The 27,243-nt window shown below is 46.7% G+C and overlaps 1 protein-coding gene across 1 annotated transcript in view; it reads right to left on the minus strand.

Moving 5' to 3' along the window:
• Positions 1–47: 47 nt before the first annotated feature.
• Positions 48–27,243, minus strand: part of cdk15 (cyclin-dependent kinase 15) — a gene marked incomplete at its 3' end in the record, with an annotated part of 129,225 nt that continues 102,029 nt past the window's right edge. The window contains exons 7-12 of the mRNA XM_084320708.1: positions 27,118–27,180; positions 20,157–20,280; positions 17,968–18,088; positions 11,843–11,936; positions 6,467–6,530; positions 48–97 (exon numbers count right to left, since the gene is read on the minus strand). Coding sequence (XP_084176834.1) covers positions 48–97; positions 6,467–6,530; positions 11,843–11,936; positions 17,968–18,088; positions 20,157–20,280; positions 27,118–27,180 — 516 coding nt within the window. The remainder of the gene's footprint in view (positions 98–6,466; positions 6,531–11,842; positions 11,937–17,967; positions 18,089–20,156; positions 20,281–27,117; positions 27,181–27,243) is intronic.

The raw sequence follows: 27,243 nt of genomic DNA on the forward strand, positions 1-27,243 counted from the left end.
GGAGGTCAGCTGTGATCAGCTCCAGCCTCACAACTCACTGTGAGTCGTCACGGTGACGGGGCTGAGTCGTCAGGGCAACTCAACATGAGGCGGGACTCTGAGGGCTGGAAGAGGGTGGAGGAGTTTTAAAAGATGCATGCGTGCGTGCACACACACACACACACACACACACACACACACACACACACACACACACACACACACTAATGAAAGAGCACTCCCCACTCGGTGCAAACACACACACATACAGTCAGACACACATAGACATACCGACTCATACACTCACACACATGCACGCACGCACACTGCTGAGATCAAGGTGAATCAGAGAAGCTGCTCTCCTTCTAAAACCACAGTCTTGTCTGCTGTGCTGCTTCTCTTCCATTTCATCATCATCCTCTCCCAGAGAGAGAGAGAGAGGAGAGAGAGAGAGAGAAAAGAAGAGAGAGAGAGAGAGAGAGAGAGAGAGAGAGAAGAGAGAGAGAAGAGAGAGAGAGAAGAGACATGTGCATGTCGAAGCGTAGAAACACAACACACAGAGGACACGCTCACTTGAAGAAGCCAACGTATTATTCCGCCAGTTCCGGACACGAGGAAGCTTTCGCACTGTGGTCTCGACCCGAGCGCCTCTCCTCCTCCCGCCATCGATAACCCTCCTCCCAACAACGAGGTTGTGCACCGATGATATCTGAAAAAGTAGGTCCAGCTCTGGCGCTCACTCCTTTTTGCAGACCCTTCTCTTTACTGACAAATCCAGATGAAAAGCTAGCGTGGACCTCCTGTACTTTACGATATCAACACGCCGTCGGCTCTTCAGAGGAGAGGTGCACAGGGTTTGCTTCCAATTATCCCTTATCTTATCTTATCTTAGTCAGCTGATATTAGCTAGAATGCTACGGCGTGCACTAAGGGGGCTTTCACACTAGCCATTCGGGGTCGAATCAGAGCACGATCGCACCAAAATAGGGTGTGATGAGAACGCTCCCCCGCGTCCCCGGGGACGCTGATTCACTCCAAACCTGGACCGCTGGAATAGGTGGTCTCGGGTGCGAACCAGTGTCCCCGACGACGGAGTGGGGGGCGTGGTGTGCAAGCTTACTGTAATGCTTTCATGCTTGCTTGAATTTTGGGCAGATAAAAACATACAGCAACAACTGGACAATACCCACAAAAACTATATTTATGGGTAATTTGGCGAGTTCAGACCTCAACCAAACAAGCATGTTGAGCCTCACGGCTCAGTGGATGAAAACTTCGAGATGAAGCCACGTTACAAGCACAAGACTTCCCTGGCTCGCATTTAGGCCTGGCAATTTTTTGCCATTGCTATGTCTATACATTGGTTTCTTGTTCGAATGCATTTATTTCTATAATAATAATAATAATAATAATGATGGCTTGGATTTATATAGCGCTTTTCATGACACCCAGAGCGCTTCACAGAGTCCATTATTCGTTCATACACAGTCATACCGGTGGTGGTAAGCTACAATTGCAGCCAGAGCTGCCCTGAGGCAGACTCACAGAAGCGTGGCGAATAATCATCGCCTACGGCCCCTCCGACCACCACCAACATTCATTCACATGCATACACATTCATACGAGGCAAGTAGGTTAAGTGTCTTGCCCAAGGACACAACGGCGATGGGATGGACATGGGCTTGAGCGGGATTCGAACCACCAACCCTTCAATCATTGGACGACCCGCTCTACCCCTGAGCCAAAGCCGCCCCACAAATAGACCAGTGGTGCCCAACCAGTCGGCCGTGATCGACCGGTAGATTGCAGGCTGATTTTCAAGTAGACCACAAGATTATTTTTATATAACATCGAGTATGTTGTCACGTCGCGGCTGAGATGAGACATGCTTTAGCGCAGAGCTTTCCTCTCATTTCATTATAGACACAGACCAGCACGGACCTTCAATGACATGCAATTGTAATTTCATTAGACACAGACCAGCGGGCAATGGGCTAACGTTAGCTGCTAAGTTATCCAATAACTAGGCTAAGCTAACTAGCGTCAGCCGCTAACCCTGGAAAACGCTCAAAGCGGACTCCACGACACCAGTTCCATTCGTGAGAAAATGGGTTATATTGACAAGGCTTGACAACAGAGGTTCAAAGATAACTTCATATTTATTGGTTATTCGTTTCTTTATATCGGGCGTCCAGTTTCCATCACTGTTCAACTGTTCAACTGTTGACGTTCGAGTGTGACATCATCGCCTACGGCAGCTTACACGCTCAAAACGCAAACCGTAAACAAAACCCGGAGCGAACCAAGACTGCAGTGTGTACATAAACCAGAGGGGGGAGAGGGAGGGGGGGAGTCCGCACTCAAAGACGGAGCGAGGACGGAGCGGAGCAACCGTTCCTAATGAGAAAGCCCCCTAAGAAGCTCAAAATAATTTCCTGTTTGATTTAGTCCCTCAGCGTTCCGTTTCCGTGGTAATATTATGGGATATTCCGTCTATGTCAACAGACCTTAAAGAGATAGCTCACAATTCTTGAGCCCTAGCCCTATTTTCTACTTATCAATGATGTTGTTGATTGTCAAGAATCACGATCCTCGCTGTTCCTCATACCAGCTCCGGATAGCTAGCCACAGACTAATGCAAAGTCAGTGGGGCGGCCCAGCCCCTGTTAGCTTCAGCTAGCTTGTACAGATGGGAGCTTGGCCCCAGTGACTTTGCATTATTGGTGTGGCTAGCTAGCCGGAGCTGTGATTATCCAGTGTGGAGAACAGCATGGATCGTGCTGAGAAAGAACCGGTGGGGTAGCGGCTAACACTGTCGCCTCACAGCTAGAAGGTCCTGGGTTCAATTCCCGCTTGGGGACTAGGTTGCCAGGTACCCAGGTGGGGTATCTCCCAGGCCTTTCTGTGTGGAGTTTACATGTTCTCCCCGGTGCTCGCAAGGGTTTCCCCTCCAGATAAGACGCAGAACAGATCGCTAATGCTGTCGCGTCCCCGACGAAGATGGATAGGAGCACTCGGATTGTCAGCTCCAGGCTGCCCTTGGTGGGGAAGGACGACGGGATGGGAAAAGTGCAGAGAGACATTTCATCTGCGACTCAGTGCATGCGTGTGTGTTCCTGTGTGTCGCCCATCTCGCATGTGTATGTGTTCATCTGCAGGACAAATAAAGACTTCTTCATTGGTGCGAAGAAATTAGGGCTAGGGTTAACCCTTTCACTACCACACTACCAACGGATTAACCCTTACACCACGACAATACAGAAGGTTAACTCATTACTGCCACACGACAAAGGGTTAACCCTTTCACAACCACACTACAGAAGGTTAACCCTGTCACTACCACACTAACCGTCTGTAGTGTCGTAGTGAAAGGGTTAAAAGAAACAGTGAACGATCCCTTTAACCGGGATATGAACCATTGTATCCAGTACAGTGTGTTGGAACCAGATCGTCCTAAACAGTGAACTTTGAAAATAAACACCCCCTCGCCCCCCCAGAAAAGCAGACTGTAATGCACAAAGCACTTTAGAAACACACAAATAAACCACTCCCTGCTCTGTTGGAAAAAGGTCTGGACCGTTATTCACTCAGCACTTTGTAATAAAAAATAAAAACGCTCTAAAATGCTGCTTCGCACGTTTTTGGACAGATTTGATGGAATATGCTGCTACTTTATGTTACATCTTGAGACTGTGTTTCTCTTAATTGTTGTATTTATTGACTTATATTTTGTGTACACCGGGGGTCTGGGGGAACCAGATGTCGATCCTCTATATGTCCTGTACATGTGGTAGTATTGACAATAAAGCTTGAACTTGACAACAAACCAGAATGTGCAGCTGAGAAAAATACGTTTCCAATGTTTGTCCGTCAGAACTATTTTGTGTCTCTAGTTTAATTATTATTATTATTATATATTTTTTTACTTTTGCTTTTGTTAATAGTCTTCAGGACGTCGCTCCAGTGTCCATGAGGCAACCCAACGTATAGAATTACCCACACTGGCCCAAAGTCAAAAACTACACATTCCATTCTTATCGGCTCATCTTTACGCAACGGGAGAGAGAGGAAGAGAGAGAGAGAGACAGAGAGAGAGACAGAGAGAGAAAGAGAGAGAGACAGAGAAAGACAGAGAGAAAGAGAGAGAGATAGAAAGAGAGGCGAAGAGAGAGAGAAATAGAGACAGACAGAGAGAGAGAAAAGGGCAAACATGTAAAAAGAAAGAAAGAAAGAAAGAAAGAAAGAAAGAAAGAAAGAAAGAAAGAAAGAAAGAAAGAAAGAAAGAAAGAAAGAAAGAAAGAAAGAAAGAAAGAAAGAACGAAAAAAAGAAAGAAAGAAAGAAAGAAAGAAAGAAAGAAAGGGAACCATTAATTAGGGTGGAATTAGGAAGTGACCTGCTGGTGCCCTGTCAGACTGTTACTGGGAGGGGTACTTGTGGCGTGAGTCCAGTACACACACACACACACACACACACACACACACACACACACACACACACACACACACACACACACACACACACACACACACACACACACACACACACACACACACACACACACACACACACACACACACACACACACACACACACACACACACACACACACACACACACACACACACACACACACACACACACACACACACACACACACACACACACACACACACACACACACACACACACACACACACACACACACACACACACACACACACACACACACACACACACACACACACACACACACACACACACACACACACACACACACACACACACACACACACACACACACACACACACACACACACACACACACACACACACACACACACACACACAGGGAGCGGGTAGACTTCCTTTCTCATAGCGCGATGATGCCCCCTTGTGGCTAAAGAGAACATCATCCATTCTGCAGGCTTCACTGTTGATACTGTATAAATGTTATTAGATTAAGCCACTAATGCCGGTTTCTCGCTGAGGGGAATTCCACCCCAAGATGTACTATCAGGTTGGTATTCTGAGAAAAGCAGACATTTGCCCTAAAAGTCCCACCTGACGTGTTGTGAATTTTGAACACAAGGAAGATAGGATGATGAATTATGAAGATTATGATCAATTGAAAATGGGGGACCCTGATGTAAACAAGACGAAAGTCTTTCTCTGGTCTGCATCCCCTTAACAATTGTATGTATTGAGCTGTACTGTACTGTACCCATTCTGCAATCTGTTAATAAAGTTTTCAATCAATCAATCAAACGGTGGAGGAAGAATTGTTATAAATAAAATGGGGTTGTGGTATAAAAAAGTTTGAGAACCGCTGGTTTAGAGCTTCCTCTTGTAACTGAAATGGTTCAACTTCTCAAAACTTCAATGGAGAGTCTGTCTGTGTACTGGCGGCAGACATCTTGATTAGAACGTGAAGTGTGTTATTCTCATTCCAAGTCTCATTCCATTCATCGCGGCGGCACTCAGTAAACAGACAGACTCTCCATTGAAATGAAAGACTGACCATTTCAACAACTTCGGGGTAAGTGTTTGACAAATAATGTTTAGGTTAATATAAAATGCTTGAGTAAATAAAATAAAATCACATGACGGAGCGACGTCCCGGGAGATCAAAGGTTTGATGTTCATTTGCCCTGCAAGGTTGAACCAGCAAGTTTGGACCTCACCTGGTCTGTAATTGGGCGCTTCGTTTAGACCTCACCTGGTTTGTAATTGGGCGCTTCGTTTGGACCTCACCTGGTTTGTAATTGGGCGCTTCGTTTGGACCTCACCTGGTTTGTAATTGGGCGCTTCGTTTGGACCTCACCTGGTCTGTAATTGGGCGCTTCGTTTGGACCTGACCTGGTTTGTAATTGGGCGCTTCGTTTGGACCTGACCTGGTTTGTAATTGGGCGCTTCGTTTGGACCTCACCTGGTTTGTAATTGGCCGCTTCGTTTGGACCTCACCTGGTTTGTAATTGGGCGCTTCGTTTGGACCTCACCTGGTTTGTAATTGGGCGCTTCGTTTGGACCTGACCTGGTTTGTAATTGGGCGCTTCGTTTGGACCTCACCTGGTTTGTAATTGGGCGCTTCGTTTGGACCTGACCTGGTTTGTAATTGGGCGCTTCGTTTGGACCTGACCTGGTTTGTAATTGGGCGCTTCGTTTGGACCTGACCTGGTCTGTAATTGGGCGCTTTGTTTGGACCTCACCTGGTTTGTAATTGGGCGCTTCGTTTGGACCTCACCTGGTTTGTAATTGGGCGCTTCGTTTGGACCTCACCTGGTTTGTAATTGGGCGCTTCGTTTGGACCTGACCTGGTTTGTATTTGGGTGCTTCGTTTGGACCTGACCTGGTTTGTAATTGGGCGCTTCGTTTGGACCTCACCTGGTTTGTAATTGGGCGTTTCGTTTGGACCTGACCTGGTTTGTATTTGGGCGCTTCGTTTGGACCTGACCTGGTTTGTATTTGGGCGCTTCGTTTGGACCTCACCTGGTTTGTATTTGGGCAGTTCGCTCACGCCCGGCCAGCACTCCTCAGTAGGGACTCCCAGGACCTGTAGATGAAAGGAGAGAGGGATTCTAACCTGAGCCTCCAGCATAAGACGGCCTGGAGGCCCTGACCTGAATAATGGTCTGTTTCTTTGGGAGCTGGATGATCAAATTGAATCGTGATCTAAAAGTTGAAAGTTCAGTAAGTGAAGTACAGTAAGTGAGGGGCAGTAAGTGAGGTGCAGTAAGTTACAGTAAGTGAGGTGCAGTAAGTTACAGTAAGTGAGGTGCAGTAAGTTACAGTAAGTGAAGTACAGTAAGTTACAGTAAGTGAGGTACAGTAAGTGAGGTACAGTAAGTTACAGTAAGTGAGGTGCAGTAAGTTACAGTAAGTGAGGTACTGTAAGTTACAGTAAGTGAAGTACTGTAAGTTACAGTAAGTGAGGTGCAGTAAGTTACAGTAAGTGAGGTGCAGTAAGTTACAGTAAGTGAGGTGCAGTAAGTTACAGTAAGTGAGGTACTGTAAGTTACAGTAAGTGAAGTACTGTAAGTTACAGTAAGTGAGGTGCAGTAAGTTACAGTAAGTGAGGTGCAGTAAGTTACAGTAAGTGAGGTGCAGTAAGTTACAGTAAGTGAGGTACAGTAAGTGAGGTGCAGTAAGTTACAGTAAGTGAGGTGCAGTAAGTTACAGTAAGTGAAGTACTGTAAGTTACAGTAAGTGAGGTGCAGTAAGTTACAGTAAGTGAGGTGCAGTAAGTTACAGTAAGTGAGGTGCAGTAAGTTACAGTAAGTGAGGTGCAGTAAGTTACAGTAAGTGAGGTACAGTAAGTTACAGTAAGTGAGGTGCAGTAAGTTACAGTAAGTGAGGTGCAGTAAGTTACAGTAAGTGAGGTACAGTAAGTACAGTAAGTGAGGTACAGTAAGTGAGGTACAGTAAGTGAGGTGCAGTAAGTTACAGTAAGTGAGGTACAGTAAGTGAGGTACAGTAAGTGAGGTACAGTAAGTACAGTAAGTGAGGTGCAGTAAGTACAGTAAGTGAGGTGCCGTAAGTTACAGTAAGTGAGGTGCAGTAAGTTACAGTAAGTGAGGTACAGTACGTGAGGTACAGTAAGTACAGTAAGTGAGGTGCAGTAAGTGAGGTACAGTAAGTACAGTAAGTGAGGGGCAGTAAGTACAGTACAGTAAGTGATGTGCAGTAAGTGAGGTGCAGTAAGTACAGTAAGTGAGGTACAGTAAGTGAGGTGCAGTAAGTTACAGTAAGTGAGGTGCAGTAAGTGAGGTACAGTAAGTTACAGTAAGTGAGGTGCAGTAAGTGAGGTGCAGTAAGTTACAGTAAGTGAGGTACAGTAAGTACAGTAAGTGAGGTACAGTAAGTGAGGTACAGTAAGTACAGTAAGCGAGGTACAGTAAGTGAGGTACAGTAAGTGAGGTGCAGTAAGTTACAGTAAGTGAGGTACAGTAAGTACAGTAAGTGATGTGCAGTAAGTACAGTAAGTGAGGTGCAGTAAGTACAGTAAGTGAGGTGCAGTAAGTTACAGTAAGTGAGGTACAGTAAGTACAGTAAGTGAGGTGCAGTAAGTGAGGTACAGTAAGTGAGGTACAGTAAGTACAGTAAGTGAGGTACAGTAAGTGAGGTGCAGTAAGTTACAGTAAGTGAGGTGCAGTAAGTGAGGTACAGTAAGTACAGTAAGTGAGGTGCAGTAAGTACAGTAAGTGAGGTGCAGTAAGTTACAGTAAGTGAGGTGCAGTAAGTGAGGTGCAGTAAGTTACAGTAAGTGATGTGCAGTAAGTTACAGTAAGTGAGGTGCAGTAAGTTACAGTAAGTGAGGTGCAGTAAGTTACAGTAAGTGAGGTACAGTAAGTGAGGTGCAGTAAGTTACAGTAAGTGAGGTACAGTAAGTGAGGTGCAGTAAGTTACAGTAAGTGAGGTGCAGTAAGTTACAGTAAGTGAGGTGCAGTAAGTACAGTAAGTGAGGTGCAGTAAGTTACAGTAAGTGAGGTACAGTAAGTGAGGTACAGTAAGTACAGTAAGTGAGGTGCAGTAAGTTACAGTAAGTGAGGTGCAGTAAGTTACAGTAAGTGAGGTACAGTAAGTGCGGTACAGTAAGTGAGGTACAGTAAGTACAGTAAGTGAGGTGCAGTAAGTACAGTAAGTGAGGTACAGTAAGTGCTGTACAGTAAGTGAGGTACAGTAAGTGAGGTGCAGTAAGTACAGTAAGTGAGGTACAGTAAGTACAGTAAGTGAGGTGCAGCAAGTACAGTAAGTGAGGTACAGTAAGTACAGTAAGTGAGGTGCAGTAAGTTACAGTAAGTGAGGTGCAGTAAGTGAGGTACAGTACATACAGTAAGTGAGGTACAGTAAGTGAGGTGCAGTAAGTTACAGTAAGTGAGGTACAGTAAGTACAGTAAGTGAGGTACAGTAAGTGAGGTGCAGTAAGTACAGTACGTGAGGTACAGTAAGTGAGGTACAGTAAGTACAGTAAGTGAGGTGCAGTAAGTACAGTAAGTGAGGTACAGTAAGTGAGGTGCAGTAAGTTACAGTAAGTGAGGTACAGTAAGTACAGTAAGTGTGGTACAGTAAGTACAGTAAGTTACAGTAAGTGATGCCAGTGAGGTACAGTAAGTGATGTACAGTAAGCACAGTAAGGTGAGGTACAGTAAGTGCAGTAAGTTACAGTAAGTGAGGTACCGTAAGTGATATACAGTAAGTACAGTAAGTGATGTACAGTAAGCACAGTAAGGTGAGGTACAGTAAGTGCAGTAAGTTACAGTAAGTGAGGTACCGTAAGTGATATACAGTAAGTACAGTAAGTGAGGTACAGTAAGTACAGTAAGTGAGGTACAGTAAGTGATGTACCGTAAGTGACGTACAGTAAGTACAGTAAGTGATGTACAGTAAGTACAGTAAGCGATGTACAGTAAATGAGGTACAGTAAGTAGTGAGTGCCGTACGTGCGGTACAGTAAGTTACAGTAAGTGATGTACAGTAAGTACAGTAAGGTGCCATTCAGTAAGTACAGTAAATTACAGTAAGTGATGTACAGTAAGTACTGTAAGTTACAGTAAGTGAGGTACAGTAAGTGCAGTGCGTGAGGTACAGTAAGTGAGGTGCAGTAAGTAAAGTAAGTGATGTACAGTAAGTGATGTAAGTGAGGTACAGTAAGTGATGTACAGTAAGTACAGTAAGTGGGGTACAGTAAGTTCCAGTAAGTGATGTACAGTAAGTACAGTAAGTGAGGTGCAGTAAGTGAGGTGCAGTTAGTACAGTAAGTGAGGTACCGTAAGTGAGGTACAGTAAGTACAGTAAGTGATGTACAGTAAGTGAAGTAAGTGAGGTACAGTAAGTTACAGTAAGTGATGTACAGTAAGTACAGTAAGTGGGGTACAGTAAGTTCCAGTAAGTGATGTACAGTAAGTACAGTAAGTGAGGTGCAGTAAGTGAGGTGCAGTTAGTACAGTAAGTGATGTACAGTAAGTGCAGTAAGTGAGGTACCGTAAGTGAGGTACAGTAAGTACAGTAAGTGAGGTACAGTAAGTGAGGTGCAGTAAGTACAGTACGTGAGGTACAGTAAGTGAGGTACAGTAAGTACAGTAAGTGAGGTGCAGTAAGTACAGTAAGTGAGGTGCAGTAAGTGAGGTGCAGTAAGTTACAGTAAGTGAGGTACAGTAAGTACAGTAAGTGAGGTACAGTAAGTTACAGTAAGTGATGCCAGTGAGGTACAGTAAGTGATGTACAGTAAGCACAGTAAGGTGAGGTACAGTAAGTGCAGTAAGTTACAGTAAGTGAGGTACCGTAAGTGATATACAGTAAGTACAGTAAGTGAGGTACAGTAAGTACAGTAAGTGATGTACAGTAAATGAGGTACAGTAAGTACAGTGAGTGCCGTACGTGCGGTACAGTAAGTTACAGTAAGTGATGTACAGTAAGTACAGTAAGGTGCCATACAGTAAGTACAGTAAGTTACAGTAAGTGATGTACAGTAAGTACAGTAAGTGATGTGCGGTAAGTGAGGTGCAGTTAGTACAGTAAGTGATGTACAGTAAGTGAAGTAAGTGAGGTACAGTAAGTTACAGTAAGTGATGTACAGTAAGTACAGTAAGTGGGGTACAGTAAGTTCCAGTAAGTGATGTACAGTAAGTACAGTAAGTGAGGTGCAGTAAGTGAGGTGCAGTTAGTACAGTAAGTGATGTACAGTAAGTGCAGTAAGTGAGGTACCGTAAGTGAGGTACAGTAAGTACAGTAAGTGATGTACAGTAAGTGAAGTAAGTGAGGTACAGTAAGTTACAGTAAGTGATGTACAGTAAGTACAGTAAGTGGGGTACAGTAAGTTCCAGTAAGTGATGTACAGTAAGTACAGTAAGTGAGGTGCAGTAAGTGAGGTGCAGTTAGTACAGTAAGTGATGTACAGTAAGTGCAGTACGTGAGGTACCGTAAGTGAGGTACAGTAAGTACAGTAAGTGATGTACAGTAAGTGAAGTAAGTGAGGTACAGTAAGTTACAGTAAGTGATGCCAGCGAGGTACAGTAAGTACAGTAAGTTACAGTAAGTGATGTACAGTAAGCACAGTAAGGTGAGGTACAGTAAGTGCAGTAAGTTACAGTAAGTGAAGTGCCGTAAGTACAGTAAGTGATGTACTGTACGTGCTGTACAGTAAGTGCTGTACAGTAAGTACAGTAAGTGATGCACAGTAAATGAGGTACAGTAAGTGAAGTAAGTGAGGTACAGTAAGTTACAGTAAGGTGATGTACAGTAAGTACAGTAAGTTACAGTAAGTGAGGTACAGTAAGTGCAGTAAGTGAGGTACAGTAAGTGAGGTGCAGTAAGTACAGTAAGTGATGTACAGTAAGTGATGTAAGTGAGGTACAGTAAGTTAGAGTACGTGATGTACAGTAAGTACAGTAAGTGAGGTACAGTAAGTTACAGTACGTGATGTACAGTGAGGTGATGTGCAGTAAGTGAGGTACAGTAAGTTACAGTAAGTGATGTACAGTATGTACAGTAAGGTGAGGTGCAGTAAGTGAGGTACAGTAAGTGCAGTAAGTGCGGTACAGTAAGTACAGTATGTGAGGTACAGTAAGTTACAGTAAGTGATGTACAGTAAGTACAGTAAGATGCGGTACAGTAAGTGTAGTAAGTTACCGTAAGTGATGTACAGTAAGTGAGGTACAGTAAGTACAGTAAGTGATGTACCGTAAGTGGTGTACAGTAAGTACAGTAAGTGAGGTACAGTAAGTACAGTACGTGATGTACAGCAAGTGAGGTACAGTAAGTACAGTAAGTGAGGTGCAGTAAGTTACAGTAAGTGAGGTACAGTAAGTACAGTAAGTGAGGTACAGTAAGTACAGTAAGTACAGCGAGGTGCAGTAAGTTACTCACGGCCCAGATCTTCTGCAGCTGCTCGAACACGTCCCCTCCCCCGGGGAAGGCCGGCGCGCCCTGCAGCATCTCAATGAAGATACACCCAGCACCCCTGAAGCGCGCGGGAAAAGTGCTGTTCTTAACACTTTCGGGGCCATTTGGATCCGTCTAAAATCACTCTAGACGGCCAGCATTTCTAAACAGACTTGCATAGTCCGTGGGGCTGTTTGTAGAGCTAAATCTATACTTTATAGTATTGCTATCTGTCCATTCTCATTGTCAATTGAGACCATAAACCGTCCCTTCAAAATGGAAATAATTTTTTCATCAATACGTTCTCATTTTATAGCATCTTGAATATAAGCGTTATAAGGGATTTCGGCTAGTATATTTCCTGGAAGGCGAGATACAGGCCGCTAAGCTACTAACGTTAAATCCAATGGCATTTCGGCTATACAGAAGCTAGAGTTAAAAATCAAACTGCATATGATCGATATGATGGTCCACCATGAATGCATGAAAGGGGGGGGGGGGGGGGCGGGGGACCTCGTTTCTGATTATTGATTACCAATAACCGTGTTAGCCTCAGTAGCCACATTCGCTGATCTGGTGGATGGCTATCATAACAAGGTCTGATCAGCATGTAATTTACGTGAAAAAGATCTTGGATCCCCCAAAGGATTTCCCAGTTATCGATCGCGATCTGGTAGATCGATATGTCCATTGGCTGATGATATAATCCTTTACTGCACACTGAAATCCGCGTCCCAAAACGTATTCCGTGTAACAGGCTATAGGCATCGCTTCATGGGGAGCATGTCTATGTTCCCCGGGTCCTATGTTCCCCGGGTCATATGTTCCCCGGGTCCTATGTTCCCCGCTTGATTGATTGATTGAACATTTTAGACCACCAGCCCTGATTCCAAACTCTAACCTTAACCAACTTCGAAAGAGGGCCTAAGCTTAACCAGTTTGAAACAAGGCGGACATTAATAATTAATAAAATAATAAAAAGTAATAACATTTTCAATCTATTAATCAATCAAGCGGGGAACATAGGACCCGGGGAACATAGGGATGATCCCGCTTCATGTTAGCAGAAAACTACATTGGAGATCCAGAAAAAACAAGACAACTTCTGCCACAGGGAACACTGCATTATCGAGATAGCGCCCCTAAGAGGATCTGGCCGGTAATGCACTTTTTCTAATTCAAAGTGTAGGGTACTTCTGCAGTGATGCTCGGTGACATAGAGTAGGTTATTAAAATGGAATAAAAGCCAAAACAACCTTGCCACGGACATGTCCGTGGTTGGTCCTCAACCGTTGGATTCGAAACACGGACATCTCCGTGGTCGGGCGCCATTGTGTTAAAAGGTGGAATCCGTAATGTCGTCAAACAGTGGCCTCTAGGCAACACTGCACCGCTTGGTATTGCATTTTATTTACATTTTGTTTTGTTTAGTTCTGGTCTGATTAACGCGTGAGTTGGAGTTGAGTGGGTATAGAGGAGTTGTTGCTATTGCTGGCCTCAGGCTCTGCCAAGATAAGTTACTATATAGTTATATAATGTGGTTTATATATTATATATACAGTTGCAGCTCAATACATCGTGGGAAAAGTCCATTTATTTCAGTAATTGAATTCAAAAAGTGAAACACTCATATATAGATTCATTCATTACACACAGAAATATTTCAAGCCTTTATTTGTTATAATTTTGATAATTATTGCTTACAGCTAATGAAAACTCAAAATTCTGTATCTCAGAACATTTGAATATTGTGAAAAAGTTCAATATTGTAGACTCACACAGTGTCACACGCTAATCAGATCATTAACTGAAAACACCTGCAGAGGTTTCCTGAGCCTTTAAACCGTCTGTCTGGTTCAGAGAGCTACACAGTCATGGGGAAGACGGCTGACTTTTCCACAATATTCTAATTTATTGAGCTGCACCTCTATAATTATATATATATATATGTGGGAGGAGGGGGTTGGTTCTAGTATCTGCAGAGGTGAGAGTCTGTAGAGACTTACTGAAGCAGCAGTGGGGGAGGTTAACTGACGCAGGTGCAGCTGGTCAAGATGATTGATCTCTCTCCTTACTTTCCATAGTGAGACTGGGACTGCTCTCTGACACGCACACACACACACACACACACACGCACGCGCGCCAGTAAAGTGCCAAGTGCATGTTCTGTGTGTGTGTACATACAATAATTTGCAGTAAACAAGACCAAGTGGTCTCGAGCTTCTCCAGACCTCTCTGTCTCAGCAGAGCCTGGGGGCGTGGCCGGCGACCCCCCCCCCCCCACTGAACTCCAACCCACACAGTGGATCAAAACAAAACATGTAAGCAAAGTACAATACCAAGCGGGGTTCTTTTTGCCTGGAAGTTGCTGTTTGAGACGACATCAGGAATTCTACCTTTAAACAGTGGATTAGGATAGAAGTTCAAAACAAAGCAGAATAGATTATTTGACGATCAAGTGAAGCGGGATGAAGAGAGGCCTTGAAGGGGGATAAGACGTCTTTCGACATTCTGTTAGTGATTTTCTGGGTTTACTTGGGGGCTTTGATACCATATGGTCCTAATATGTAATATAAGGCCCTGGCAGAGCATTACCCAGATATCATTAATGCCGGGGCAGAAAAATAGTCTTTCAATTAATCCACGCGTGTTTTACTACGAAATCCCTCCTCCGACTGAGGGTCTGAAAAGTTTTAACTTTCTCCTGAGATGTTTGACGTCCAAAAGTTTGTTTTAGTGTTTTTGGCGTCAGAGTGCGATTACAGCAGCGGGCCAAGAGGCTAAACATCTCTCGACACGCACAGAGGACTGGGGCCAGAGAAGTGTGCTCAGTCAGAGATGTGCTGGAGGAGCGCTCGCTATTAGCAAGTCAACAATCATGTTTTACATAATACGTTTTATTTTGTTTTGCATATATATATATATATTTGTTTTTTGTAAGGATTTAAATTAGTACACTCATTGAGTAGTGGAAAAGGGGTAGGATTAAATAAGTGTATACTTCTTCCTACTCCTTTTCGAACATGTAAATTGATGTTTTGCTTTTGTTTATTTATATATTTTTTCCATTTAATACATTTTTCAATTATTTGTTTTGATTTTTTTTTTTTTTTTTTTTTTTTATCCACTTTTTCTCCTCCTGTTTTTCTGTATTTTCCTCCCATCCCAATTTAGTCGTTATGCCAATTCCCCCCTCCCCTTCCTGGTTGTTGCACGCATGTGCCCCCTACTTGCCGGTCTAGGGAGCCCTGAAGTCTATCACATGCTTCCTCCGATACATAGGAGACAGCCAGCAGCCTCTTTTCACCTGGCAGCGAGGACTCTCATTGGTGAAGTGTAACGCGTGGGAGGTCACACAACCTTCACCATTTCCCTCCCTCGCTGTGCAGGCGCCCTGACCGACCTGTAGGAGTCGACCGGATTACCACCCACCGGCTTCCCTCCCGCTGACACCGCCAATTGTGTCAGTATGACGGCCGGCCAAGCCAGAGGCACCGCTGACAGCCGGATTCGATACCAGTGTCTCTGCGGTGGTAGACAGACGCTTAGTCCGCTGTGCTACCCGGCCGCCTCTGATTTTATATTGTTTGTATTTTATTACATGTCCGAAATAAATAATTCAAATCAAAACAAGATACCTCAAAGTCGGCTTCTCTGTTGTGTTCATAGTTCTGGTTGTCAATAGATGTGTATCAATTATCTTTAACACAATCTGCACCGGAAACGAGTTAACTCGTTATTGCCCGCCATGCGTTCAGCGCCAGAAATGAGTTAACTCGTTTTTGGGATCGTTATTTCGTTTATTCGCTATATCTATTCATAATTCATAGCTGCAGCCTCTGGTATAGCCTTCAGACCCTGTCTGAGCTGGCAGACTGTCAACACCGCCCTCTACTGCCAGGCGGAGCTATTGCATCTCATTGAAAATGGGCTGGTGTGTTTTAGGAGCCGATCTGAGCCGGGCGGGCGGGGTTTAAATACTCAGGCGAGCCGCCCGCCCGTCATTGTGAAATGTTCAGTAGTGTGGTACGGACCTCCACGAGCATTATTTGGAATTGCGATCAGATATTTGGATTATTTCTCTTGCATTACATCAGAGACAAGGCAAGAACACTATATATAAATGTGATCTGATATGTATTTCTACCGCGATCACAGCTATCTGTGTGTAAGTGTATATGCTTATTACCGTTGACTGCGGTGGGGGGGGGGGGGGGGGGGCAAGCGCCCCGCTACGACGGTCATTTCATGTATGCACGACGAGATATAATAATGATAATCTAGCGTTGATTTCAGGATGATTAGATAATCAGCCGAAAAATTACAACGTGATGACTGGATTACAGTAAAATGCCTTTTTCTCGTCTTTTTCCTGGAATTACTGAAAAGCACCCAAACCCTACTCTATTCAAAACGGTATAAAACGGAAATGTACGGATGAAAAAACAATCTGTCTCGGGCATGTTGACTGGAAGCAACTCACTGAGACTCGACAGCGTTATTAGACCCATAGATATAATATAAGATATATTTTAAGCAAATGTCGCAGTCTAAAACTATATCCATTGAATAAAGACCTGGCAATGAAGGGGGATCAGGGCCCCCTGCTGCTGCCTGTCAATGTGTTAAAGCTCCCCTCCACTAAATTTTTCTTTTTGTATTAACCCTTTCACTAGCACTCTACCCAAAGGGTTAACCCTTTCACTGCGACTTAACCGTCTGTAGTGTGGTAGTGAAAAGGTTAATATGGTGGCATAACTGTGACTCACTCTACAGATTGTTTTTTTGTGCAGAACTTGTCACCAGAGCGCCTTTTTCTCATTCTTCACCTGGAGAGACGGAGCTTCTCTGCACTTCCCTGAGTTGCGTGTGTGAGATGTCATTAATAGGTCGAGCCTATCATGGTTCAATATGTGGTAACTTGATACCGTTAGCGTCAGCTACAGTTTATTTATTTATTTTTGACCCAGGGACAGTGCACATTAACATCTTCAGTTTTCACATCAATGTAAATGTGCCAGAATTAGCTAATGAGCTAGTTTTCATCTGTAGTCCCTGCCTAACATATGTCAATGTAAGAATATAACCTGCTAACATGGAATTCATATATCATTATAATATATTATATTATATAGTAGGTCAGTTGTTCGGGTGCAATTTACCAGTAGTAAACTCCCAAGTTTACCAGAACACTCCCGAACCCGATCACCATTGGACCCAATCACAATGCTTCCAGAAGTGCCAACCCTCCGCCCCTCTCTCCCCTCGCCCCTCTCTCTCCCCCCTCCCCTCTCTCTCCCCCCTCATCTCTCTCCCCCCTCCCCTCTCTCCCCTCTCTCCCCCCTCCCCTCTCTCCCCTCGCCCCTCTCTCTCCCCCCTCCCCTCTCTCCCCTCTCCCCTCTCTCCCCTCGCCCCTCTCTCTCCCCTCGCCCCTCTCTCTCCCCCCCTCTCTCCCCTCCCCTCTCTCCCCTCGCCCCTCTCTCTCCCCCCCTCCCCTCTCTCCCCTCTCCCTCTCTCCCCTCGCCCCTCTCTCTCCCCTCGCCCCTCTCTCTCCCCCCCTCTCTCCCTCCCCTCTCTCCCTCGCCCCTCTCTCTCCCCCCTCCCCTCTCTCCCCTCTCCCCTCTCTCCTCGCCCCTCTCTCTCCCCTCGCCCCTCTCTCTCCCCCCTCTCTCCCCTCCCCTCTCTCCCCTCGCCCCTCTCTCTCCCCCCTCCCCTCTCTCCCCTCTCCCCTCTCTCCCCTCGCCCCTCTCTCTCCCCTCGCCCCTCTCTCTCCCCCCCTCTCCCCTCCCCTCTCTCCCCTCGCCCCTCTCTCTCCCCCCTCCCCTCTCTCCCCTCTCCCCTCTCTCCCCTCGCCCCTCTCTCTCCCCTCGCCCCTCTCTCTCCCCTCTCTCCCCTCTCCCCTCTCTCCCCCCTCTCTTCTCTCCCCTCTCTCCCCTCGCCCCTCTCTCTCCCCCCTCTCCCCCTCCCCTCTCTCCCCTCCGCCCCTCTCTCCCCTCCCCTCTCTCCTCTCCCTCTCTCCCCCCTCCCCTCTCTCCCCTCTCTCCTCGCCCCCCCTCTCCCCCTCCAGATGGAGCAGCGCCCTCCGGGGGCCGTGTTGAGCAGCGACTGACCAGATGTCCAGAGCGGTGGAGTAGTCTGTGCAGCCCAGGAGGATATCAGGGGGGCGGTACCACAGAGTCACCACCTCCGAGGAGTACGTCTGACACGGGATGGACTTAGAGCGGGCCAGACCTAGAGAGAGAGAGAGAGAGAGAGAGAGAGAGAGAGAGAGAGAGAGAGGGAGAGAGGAGAGAGAGAGAGAGAGAGAGAGAGAGAGAGAGAGAGAGAGAGAGAGAGAGAGAGAGAGAGAGAGAGAGAGACAGAGACAGAGACAGAGACAGAGAGAGACACACACACGCACACACACACACACACACACAAATCAATATAAGAAATCAGGGTTCCTACACATTTCCACAAAGCATATTCCACAACTTTCTACTGGCTTGTAGCACAAATTTCCAAGACTAATATTCGGCAGTTTCAATGTGCAGATGTTCACCCATTCATTCATTAATTTATTCATTTGTTCGTTCATTCATTTTGCAGGTTGTCCGTGACCGTAGGAACCCTGAAGAAAGCCTGACAGGGAAACAATACTAATGTTCAGCTCCTATTCTCTTCTAGTTGACAGGGAGACTAAACACAGGTGCCTGGTCTTGACCCCTGGGAGCTGCTCAGTACCTTCCTCCACTATAGTGTGTGTTTGGTACTTTGATACCAGAAGCCCCACCCATAAAAATCAACAACATTTCAGTGTGGTTCTGTAATGGTCATTTATGTATGTTTCAGCCTTAACTATAGCTTGTTACGTGTCCATGACAACTACTACAATACCCATTATCAATACAATATCCCAGCTAGCTCCCAAACCAATCGACACTCTAAAAGCTGTGCAAGGTTGGCCGCTTGCTCTGATGCTGGTCAATGAGTGACGAGAATGGAGTAAACTGGCCAATGAACTGGTTGTAGATAATTAAGGCATTATGTGCCCAGTCTTGTACCTTTGGTAAAATTTCTCGTGCAGATTGTTAATGTATTTTGAAAATGTGCACTGCAAGGTGAAACTACACAATATTTGACTGATTAAATTCATGAAACGTTTAAAAAACACACATTTATCATTCATTCATCTCTATGCAAAAAGAATTATGGGCAAAAAACACCAGACCAGGGCGATAGTCCACGTGACTAACGTGCTCCGTTGGACCGTGCGCAGCGCTAATCCATTTGATTCTATTCCTTTTCTATTCTATTCTCAATAATGAATTCACGTCAACAATACAGCTGTGCCAAGGGGACGGAGCACATATAAGTTGTGTTTTCTACAAACAAAAGAAAGGAAATGTAGCAAAATCCACTATGCCGACTCCGCAATCAGATCAATTATTTACAGTATGAGAATAGCTGACAGCTTTGTGCCTTAACCCTTTCACTACCACACTACAGAAGGTTAACCATCTGTAGTGTGGTAGTGAAAGGGTTAACCGTCTGTAGTATGGCAGTGAAAGTGTTAACCGTCTGTAGTGTGGTAGTGAAAGGGTTAACCGTCTGTAGTGTGGTAGTGAAAGGGTTAACCATATATAGCGTGGTAGTGAAAGGGTTAATCGTATGTAGTGTGGTAGTGAAAGGGTTAACCGTATGTAGTGTGGTAGTGAAAGGGTTAACCGTATGTAGTGTGGTAGTGAACGGGTTAACAGTCTGTAGTGTGGTAGTGAAAGGGTTAACTGTCTGTAGTGTGGTAGTGAAAGTGTTAACCGTATGTAGTGTGGTAGGGAAAGGGTTAACCGTCTGTAGTGTGGTAGTGAAAGGGTTAACCTTCTGTAGTGTGGTAGTGAAAGGGTTAACCTTCTGTATTGTCGCTGTGAAAGGGTTAACCATTTGGTAGTGTGGTAGTGAAAGGGTTAACCGCCTGTAGTGCGGTAGTGAAAGGGTTAACCTTCTGTAGTGTGGCTGTGAAAGGGTTAACCCTGTGTCATGTGACAGTGAAAGGGTTAACCTTCTGTATTGTCGCAGTGAAAGGGGTAACCTTCTGTAGTGTGGCAGTGAAAGGGTTAACCTTCTGTATTGTCGCAGTGAAAGGGGTAACCTTCTGTAGTGTGGCTGTGAAAGGGTTAACCATGTGTCGTGTGACAGTGAAAGGGTTAACCTTCTGTAGTGTGGCAGTGAAAGGGGAAACCTTCTGTATTGTCGCAGTGAAAGGGGTAACCTTCTGTAGTGTGGCAGTGAAAGGGTTAAGGTCTGTCAGATAAAGACCCACCGAAGTCGGCCAGCTTGAGTTCCCCCAGGTAGCTGATCAGCAGGTTGTGGGGCTTGATGTCTCGGTGCAGGATCCTGCGGCTGTGGATGTAGGAGAGGCCCCGCAGGAGCTGGAACAGGAAGATCTGAGGCAGAGCGGCACACCGGGGGTTAGGGCTGATTCCATCACACTGAAAACAGGAGACCATGTGTGGGGGGAAAGGCTGAGAAGGAAAGCCGCTTCGCTCTCGTTTCTGACGTGTTACACGCACGTGGCTTTTCGCTAATTCTTCAATATTCCCCAAGTATCCCCTAACAGAGATGCACGGCGAGTGAACTTTGTGCGCTGAGTTTGAACGTTAAAAATACTTTTAAATGGACTACTGTACATCTTAGCATTTAGCATCAGCGTCGTGGCACAAAATTACAACCCCCGGGCCTAAATGGTAAATGGGCTTCATTTATACAGCGTTTTTATCCAAAGCGCTTTAACATTTTTGTTCCACACATTCACACACCAATGGCGGAGGCAGCCATGCAAGGTGCCAACCTGCACATCGGTAGCAATGAGGGGTTAAGTGTCTTGCTCAAGGACACTTCGACATGCTGCCGGAGAGGAGCGGGAATCGAATGGGTTTTTGACATTAGGCAGTAGGCAGTAGGCAACTTCTGAGAAATGAGCAAGAGTGAGTTTACCTGCCCAGCAGAAATAGAACAAGCCCTGCATCACTTTTAAAGACCATGCAGGTGCAATAAAGGTTTTCCACAGACTCCCAGAGGCACCAGCAGCTTTAAGCTGATTAATACAAATACAAAAATATATACAGTATATATATTTCCCAGCCTCTAATTGGCCAAGTACCCTTTGACAAATAACACGATGGTGGTCTTAGTCTTCCAATGCGACCCCGGGAACACCTCTTGAAACATCCGATTGGTTATCGATGCAGGAAGCCGTTGTTTTTGGCCAATCAGATGCTTTTGGCCTGCCGAGTGGTGTTCCTGGGGTCACACGCCCAAGACCACCGCCACGTTCCTTGTCAAAAGGTACACGCCATGTACAAAACCACCTGCCAATCAGAGGCTGGGAAATACATTTTATTATTAATTTAATCAAAAAGATTCTGCTTAAAGCTGCTGGTGCGTCTGGGAGTCTGTGGAAAACCTTTGTTTGAAAAGTGATGCAGAACTTTCTCTTTATCTCTGCTGGGCAGGTGAACTCACACTTGCTCATTTCTCCGAAGTTGCCTACTGCAGCTTTAACCCTTTCACTACCACACTACCAAATGGTTCTGTGCCACACTAGCTCACGCTCAGCGTTTCATGCATAATCTCGCTTCAGCGTATGCACACTGAATACATTTCAAATGTACCTTTAAATGCCAGCATTCATCTGGCCACACCCCCATCCGCCTACCTACATAAGCCGGGATGGGCCACACACTCATCTCCTTCGCAAATTTCATCACAAGCAACGTGTTGCTCATATGCCCACTTGACGTGGAGAAAAATATTGCTCTAAGGAAAGGAAGAATAAGGAGAATACGTTGACATCATATCTTTATTTTCTCTCTCACTTTTTTAAAACGAGAAAATACGGCGATATTGTCTTCGTACTGGAGTGTCTGGAAGATGGTGATCATTCCACAAACTCCACCGGTTTCGTATTGGGGGTTCACGCCGCTACATACCTCCCAGCTACAGTCTTCTTTGATGCGGCTGGACGGAGTGAAACCCTCCGGCGGTGCAGGGACTGTAGTGGCGCGCTGCTGTTGTGAGAAGCGGTGCGTTCCAGGTTGGGTGAGTAGTGTTTTGCTGGCAGGCTCCACTTGTCTGTTAGTGCTATGGGGACTAATTGACAATGTTATGAAAACCGGGCCCAGGCTAGGGTCCTTTGTTCAGTCTCCTAGACGACGGAAGACCTTGGTCTGAAGCCATTTTAGTTAACTAGTGGGCCGCGACCATTAACACTGGTGATCCCTGTGTTTTCTGGACGAGTGGATTTCTCTCTGTCCTGTGTTAAGCCCCTTCTTTCATATCCAAATGAGAGTATTCCTTCACGAGGAGATATGTGCATGGATGTGCGATAGCGGCAGATCCATGTTCAAGTCAGCTACACAGGCCAGTTTGGTATTGTGCTGATTCCGTCGGGTGTTGGTAAAATCACCGTTGTAAAGCAGTGTTGACATCTTGTTTCTCTTTTCTCTAAAAAAGTGAGGAGAGGTTCAGAACGGCGGCCTGTCTGGGTGAGTGTTATGTCATTGTATACAAGTTCAGGTGATAGCTGCTTAGCTTACGGTTAGCCAGTCAGCTGTTAGCTGCTGCGTTAGCCTGCTGGGATCGCTGCATGGCCTACTTAGGTGGGCCTACTGTTAGCCAGTCAGCTGTTAGCTGCGGCGCTAGCATGTCGTGATCACTAGGTAATGTTAGCTTGCTGCTATAGGCCAAGGCCTGGCGCGGGGTAGCTTTAGCTCCTCCCGCGCCGCCGCGAGCTCGCTTCTGGTCGCGTGCGCCGTTAGCTCGGCGTCTCGCAAGCAGGGGCAGTAGCGCCCGAACGGTTGGAGCGGCCGTTAGCTTAATGCTACTCTGTTGAACGTGCTTTGATGATAACATGTTTTACACTCTTGACTACGACGTCATCCTTGACAGGGGATGTTCGTCGACCCTGCCCTGAGCCTGGACGGGGATTGCGTCAACAAAGAGGACTGTAGTGCGGGTTGGAGCGGCGACGCTGCCCAGTTCGAACAACACAGGAGCGGCTGTGTTCCTACGGTATCTTGACTGCACTTCGCTGATCTACGTTCCGGGTAGGACAAGGTTTGACCAGACCTTATAACACGTCTTCTGGTTTTACTTTTCTAAATGTTTTGTGAATAACGATGTTTTCCCAAAACGTGTGTTGCTGCAATGCATTTAGGATACGACGCGAGTTATGTGTGAACTGGTTTTGTCACTGGCAGTTAGCTTCTCCGTGCAAATCGGGTTGTTACAGAAAATGATCTGGTTGTTGTGTGAGAAACATCATGTGTGTTTATATGTACCGTGTACTCACAACTAAGGTAACTAACCTATGAAGCTATGCTTAGTGACAAGTGAGTAAAAGAATGTTCTTTTCTCAGCCTGTGATGACAATGAACAGTGTGTTCACATATTAACAGGTTTTCCTGTTTTAACTGGCCGTATTGAAGGTAAAATAAGAGGATTGTGTTTCCCCCCGGTTCCCTGGGGACTTTTTCATCCTCCTATCAGACATGTTGTGCACTAGAATTGTGTCTTTTGTGTGGTAGGGATGCAATGTAACCCTTAGCTTGATTGCTGAGGTTGTGCTAAAACTGCTGGAGAAACTTTATTTTCCTAAAAGAAAAGATGGTTTGGTCGCTGTCGTGTGTGCTTAGCAAGGCCTGTGGCCGATACTAATCGAGAATTATGTATTCTCTCATTGTGAAAAACGGCGTTCCTCTGTAGAGTGTTTTTGCCATTTTTTGTTGGTGATGATGGGTTGTGTGTGTCATGTGACCTACAACTGGGTTGGACTGGCCACAGAAGCACATGTGTATGTTGGACCGGGGCTCTTAGAGCCCTCTCTATTCTGTGTTTTTTCCTTAGTAAAAATCAGATAGCAGGTTAGCTCATGCGCTGTGTGGAGCTGTCAAACGCTTCATAGAGCTGACTATGACTGTGTCATATTCTCTTTTTGTCATTACATCGTATCATGGGTGTGGGGTCGTAAAGGGGTGAACTGGTAACCTTTCCTCTCCCCCTTGTTTCTGTCGGTCAGGGGTACACCCCCTGTCCTTCAAGGTTCCCGCCACGTGGCGGTTCGGCCTGGTATATTGGGCGTGTGCACCGCAGGAATTCCCCCGCCATAGAGTACGTCACCGTGCGCGTTTCTGTTGGTAGGACTTCCGTGTGCTGTTCAGGTCCATGTGATGGATCTGTTTCAGGGGGGTGGTCAGGGCTCCTCCTCACCAAGCGCCTATTCGGGCCTTCTGTGAGTTCGGACTCCTTCTTCCATGTGAGGGAGCCTCCATCAGAGTACAGAGTCTTCCTCCTCAGATTGTCAAAGTGAGTGGACCCTCTAGAAGGTGTCCTATTCTATTGTATATGTATTCGATTCAATTCGATTGTTGAGTGTGTATGGGTTCAGTGCCTCTTCCCCGGAGAGCCCTAAAACCAATTTTTTACATGGCTCAAGGTGCAATATATTCTTTTCAATCTGTACAGCTCGCGTGGGAAGTCTCTCTGGGGATCCCCGTCTCCTTGGGTGGTGGGATGTAAGAATGTGAAAAATGTTTACCCCTGGCTGTGTAGACTGGGATACATACTGTTGATGCTTCCTTCTTTTCTATTCAAAAAGTGTTGGAGTTAGGAAGTGTCACACCCCTCTTGTCGTTCCCCTGGGCGCCTTGGGGATTCAATGACAGGTCTAAATAGCCTGTTCATTGATGGGGGTGTGTCCCGACGCACGTATAGTGCTAGCTCGCTGTAAACAGGCGACTGACTGGCACGCCTTGGTTGCTTGTGGTTGAAACAGCGTTTTTATAAAGCAACTGAGATGGGGGTTTTTCCTCTTCCGACGACCAAATCCCACGACCTGGGTTGGTTTTTCGACGGATTCTCGTTCATGTCTGGGGGATGATGACGGAATGGATCTGAACATATGTAGAGGGGTCTCACGCCCTTGGGGTGGGCCACCAGGCGCGGTTCGCCCGAACGTCTGGGTGGCGCCTTCTTTTCATGTTAAGATCGACACGCATATCTGCCCTTTCTCCTGGAGTAGGCATGTCGGCGTGGTTAGGGCACGGGACTGGTTCTGGTCACGCTGGTCCGGATCAGTTGAACCCGTTGTCCGCCGGGGATGCAGATCTGCTGTTCTGGTACCCTGAGGGACTTGGGTTTTTTTCAGGGGGAAAAATGCCAGGTCGGTCCGGGTGTCACGGGGTTAAGCGCTATGGGGACCCTGGTTGGGTACGTTTTTACTCAGCACTGTCGTAATGGCTTGCGGCCATGCCAACCTGTACACGCTCGATCTCGTCGGATCTCGGCCGCTACACAGGTTGGTCCTGGTTGGTACTTGGTTGGGAGACCGCCTGGGAAGGCCAGGTGCGGTGTGCTTAGGGGCTGGTTCTCCATTCTTTTTCGCTCCTCTCTCGCGCATGGCGAAGAGGGGCCTGTTGGGGTGGTCTTTGACCTCCTCTGGTGACCCTGTGCTTCCCGTATCGCCAGGCCCGGTCTGAGGTAATGTTCGTCGACCCGTAGGCCTGGGTTAACCCTTTTTTGAAAACTGAGACACTTGTACTGCGGTATAGCCGGTGTATACCCGCAGGTGTGTTTTGGAGTTTTTTCTTGAGGGGTTATAGGAACAACCACTGCATTGGGTAACGCCAAGGTGGTTGATTCCCTGGTGTGTTGGAGCAGTGTCAACTCTCGGGTTCACCGGTTGAGGGTGCCCCTGCACGTTCATGACGTCTGCCAATTGTGTCAGCCTTCTCTGCCTCAACCCCTCTGGGTGGGGGTTTTTAAATGGAGGCTTGGTCATTCAACAACGCCAGCATACGCCCCTTCCGCCGGGGCGGCTGTGTTCAGCTGTCCCCTCTGGCGCCTGTCTCGTCTGCAGTCTCCAGGCTAGGGTTAACAGCCTGTTGCCTGGTTTTTCCCCGGTGCGCTGCCTGCTTCCGTTGGTTAACCTTTTTTGTGTGCTTACGGCCATGCTGACTGCCTGTTCTGCAGGGTCAGTGTGCCAGGCGGTGTACTATTGGGGGGACAGGGCCCGCTCGGCTTACGGCCATACCAACCTGAACACGCCCGATCTCGTCCGATCTCGGAAGCTAAGCAGGTTCTGGCCTGGTTAGTACTTGGATGGGATACCGCCTGGGAATACCAGGTGCAGTAACTGAGGGGCCTTTGTCCGAATACGCTGGCGATGTGGGGGGCGGGGTCACTAAGTGCCCACCTGGTGGGGTCTTGATGCTGGCATCATGGACTTCTCCGGGCCCCCGTTCCAGGGGGTCCAGTCCCTTTGGTGGGTCTGGGTCTTCCTTCGCGCTCCGCTGCTACGGCCTTGCCACGGGGTTGGGTTTGCCCTTGGCCCCGTGATTCTGGGGGCAGTAACGAGGTTGTTTCCTCCGTTCGTTCCCGGGTGGCATGCGGGTTGTGCGTGTGTGTAGTCGTGGGGTCAAGCCACGCTCTGCTCACCCTGTGCGTTAAGTTGCTTGAGTGCCTCTTCGCACGGTCGGGTCCGTCGCCCTCCCGTGAAGCCACCAATAGGGGGTGTGCCCTCCATTAGGGTGGGTCGGGGGGGCTCGGCCCTCCCTGGTCTGATGGTTGTGGGGGGCCTCAGCAGGGTACATTTGTCGAGCTTCTAGCTCCCGCTCAGCTCCTATTATGCATGAAACGCTGAGCGTGAGCTAGTGTGGCACAGAACGTTAGGTTATGGCTATAACCAAGTTCTGTTAACACTTAGTGAACGCTCAGCGTCTAGACGCTGCTGCAGGCCCTTGATTTTTCATTGTGATGAAATTTGTTGGGAAGGAGATGAGTGTGTGGCCCATCCCGGCTTATGTAGGTAGGCGGATGGGGGTGTGGCCAGATGAATGCTGGCATTTAAAGGTACATTTGAAATTTATTCAGTGTGCATACGCTGAAGCGAGATTATGCATGAAACGCTGAGCGTTCACTAAGTGTTAACAGAACTTGGTTATAGCCATAACCTAACGTTAACCCTTTCACTGCGACAATACAGAATGATAACCCTTTCACTACCACACGACAAAGGGTTAACCCTTTTACTGCGACAATACAGAAGGTTAACCCTTTCACTACCACACTACAGACGGTTAACCGTCTGTAGTGTGGTAGTGAAAGGGTTAACTGTATGTAATGTGGTAGTGAAAGGGTTAAGTCTATGTCTAAAACCCATACGGCTGAGGTTGTTCTTGGGTCCACGACCGTGTTTTGGACTAACTGACTCAATACAAACCTACCCTGACGTTGTAGGAGTGCAGGCCTCCTGGGTGCTGAGTCATGTACTGGGCCAGGTCTGTTTGCTGAAGAGGAAAGACACAAGGAGTCCACAGATGAGAAGCAGCAGAAAGGGGTGATTCAACCTC

Source organism: Notolepis coatsorum (assembly GCF_963971535.1).
Source record: "Notolepis coatsorum genome assembly, chromosome: 1".
Classification (NCBI taxonomy): domain Eukaryota; kingdom Metazoa; phylum Chordata; class Actinopteri; order Aulopiformes; family Paralepididae; genus Notolepis; species Notolepis coatsorum.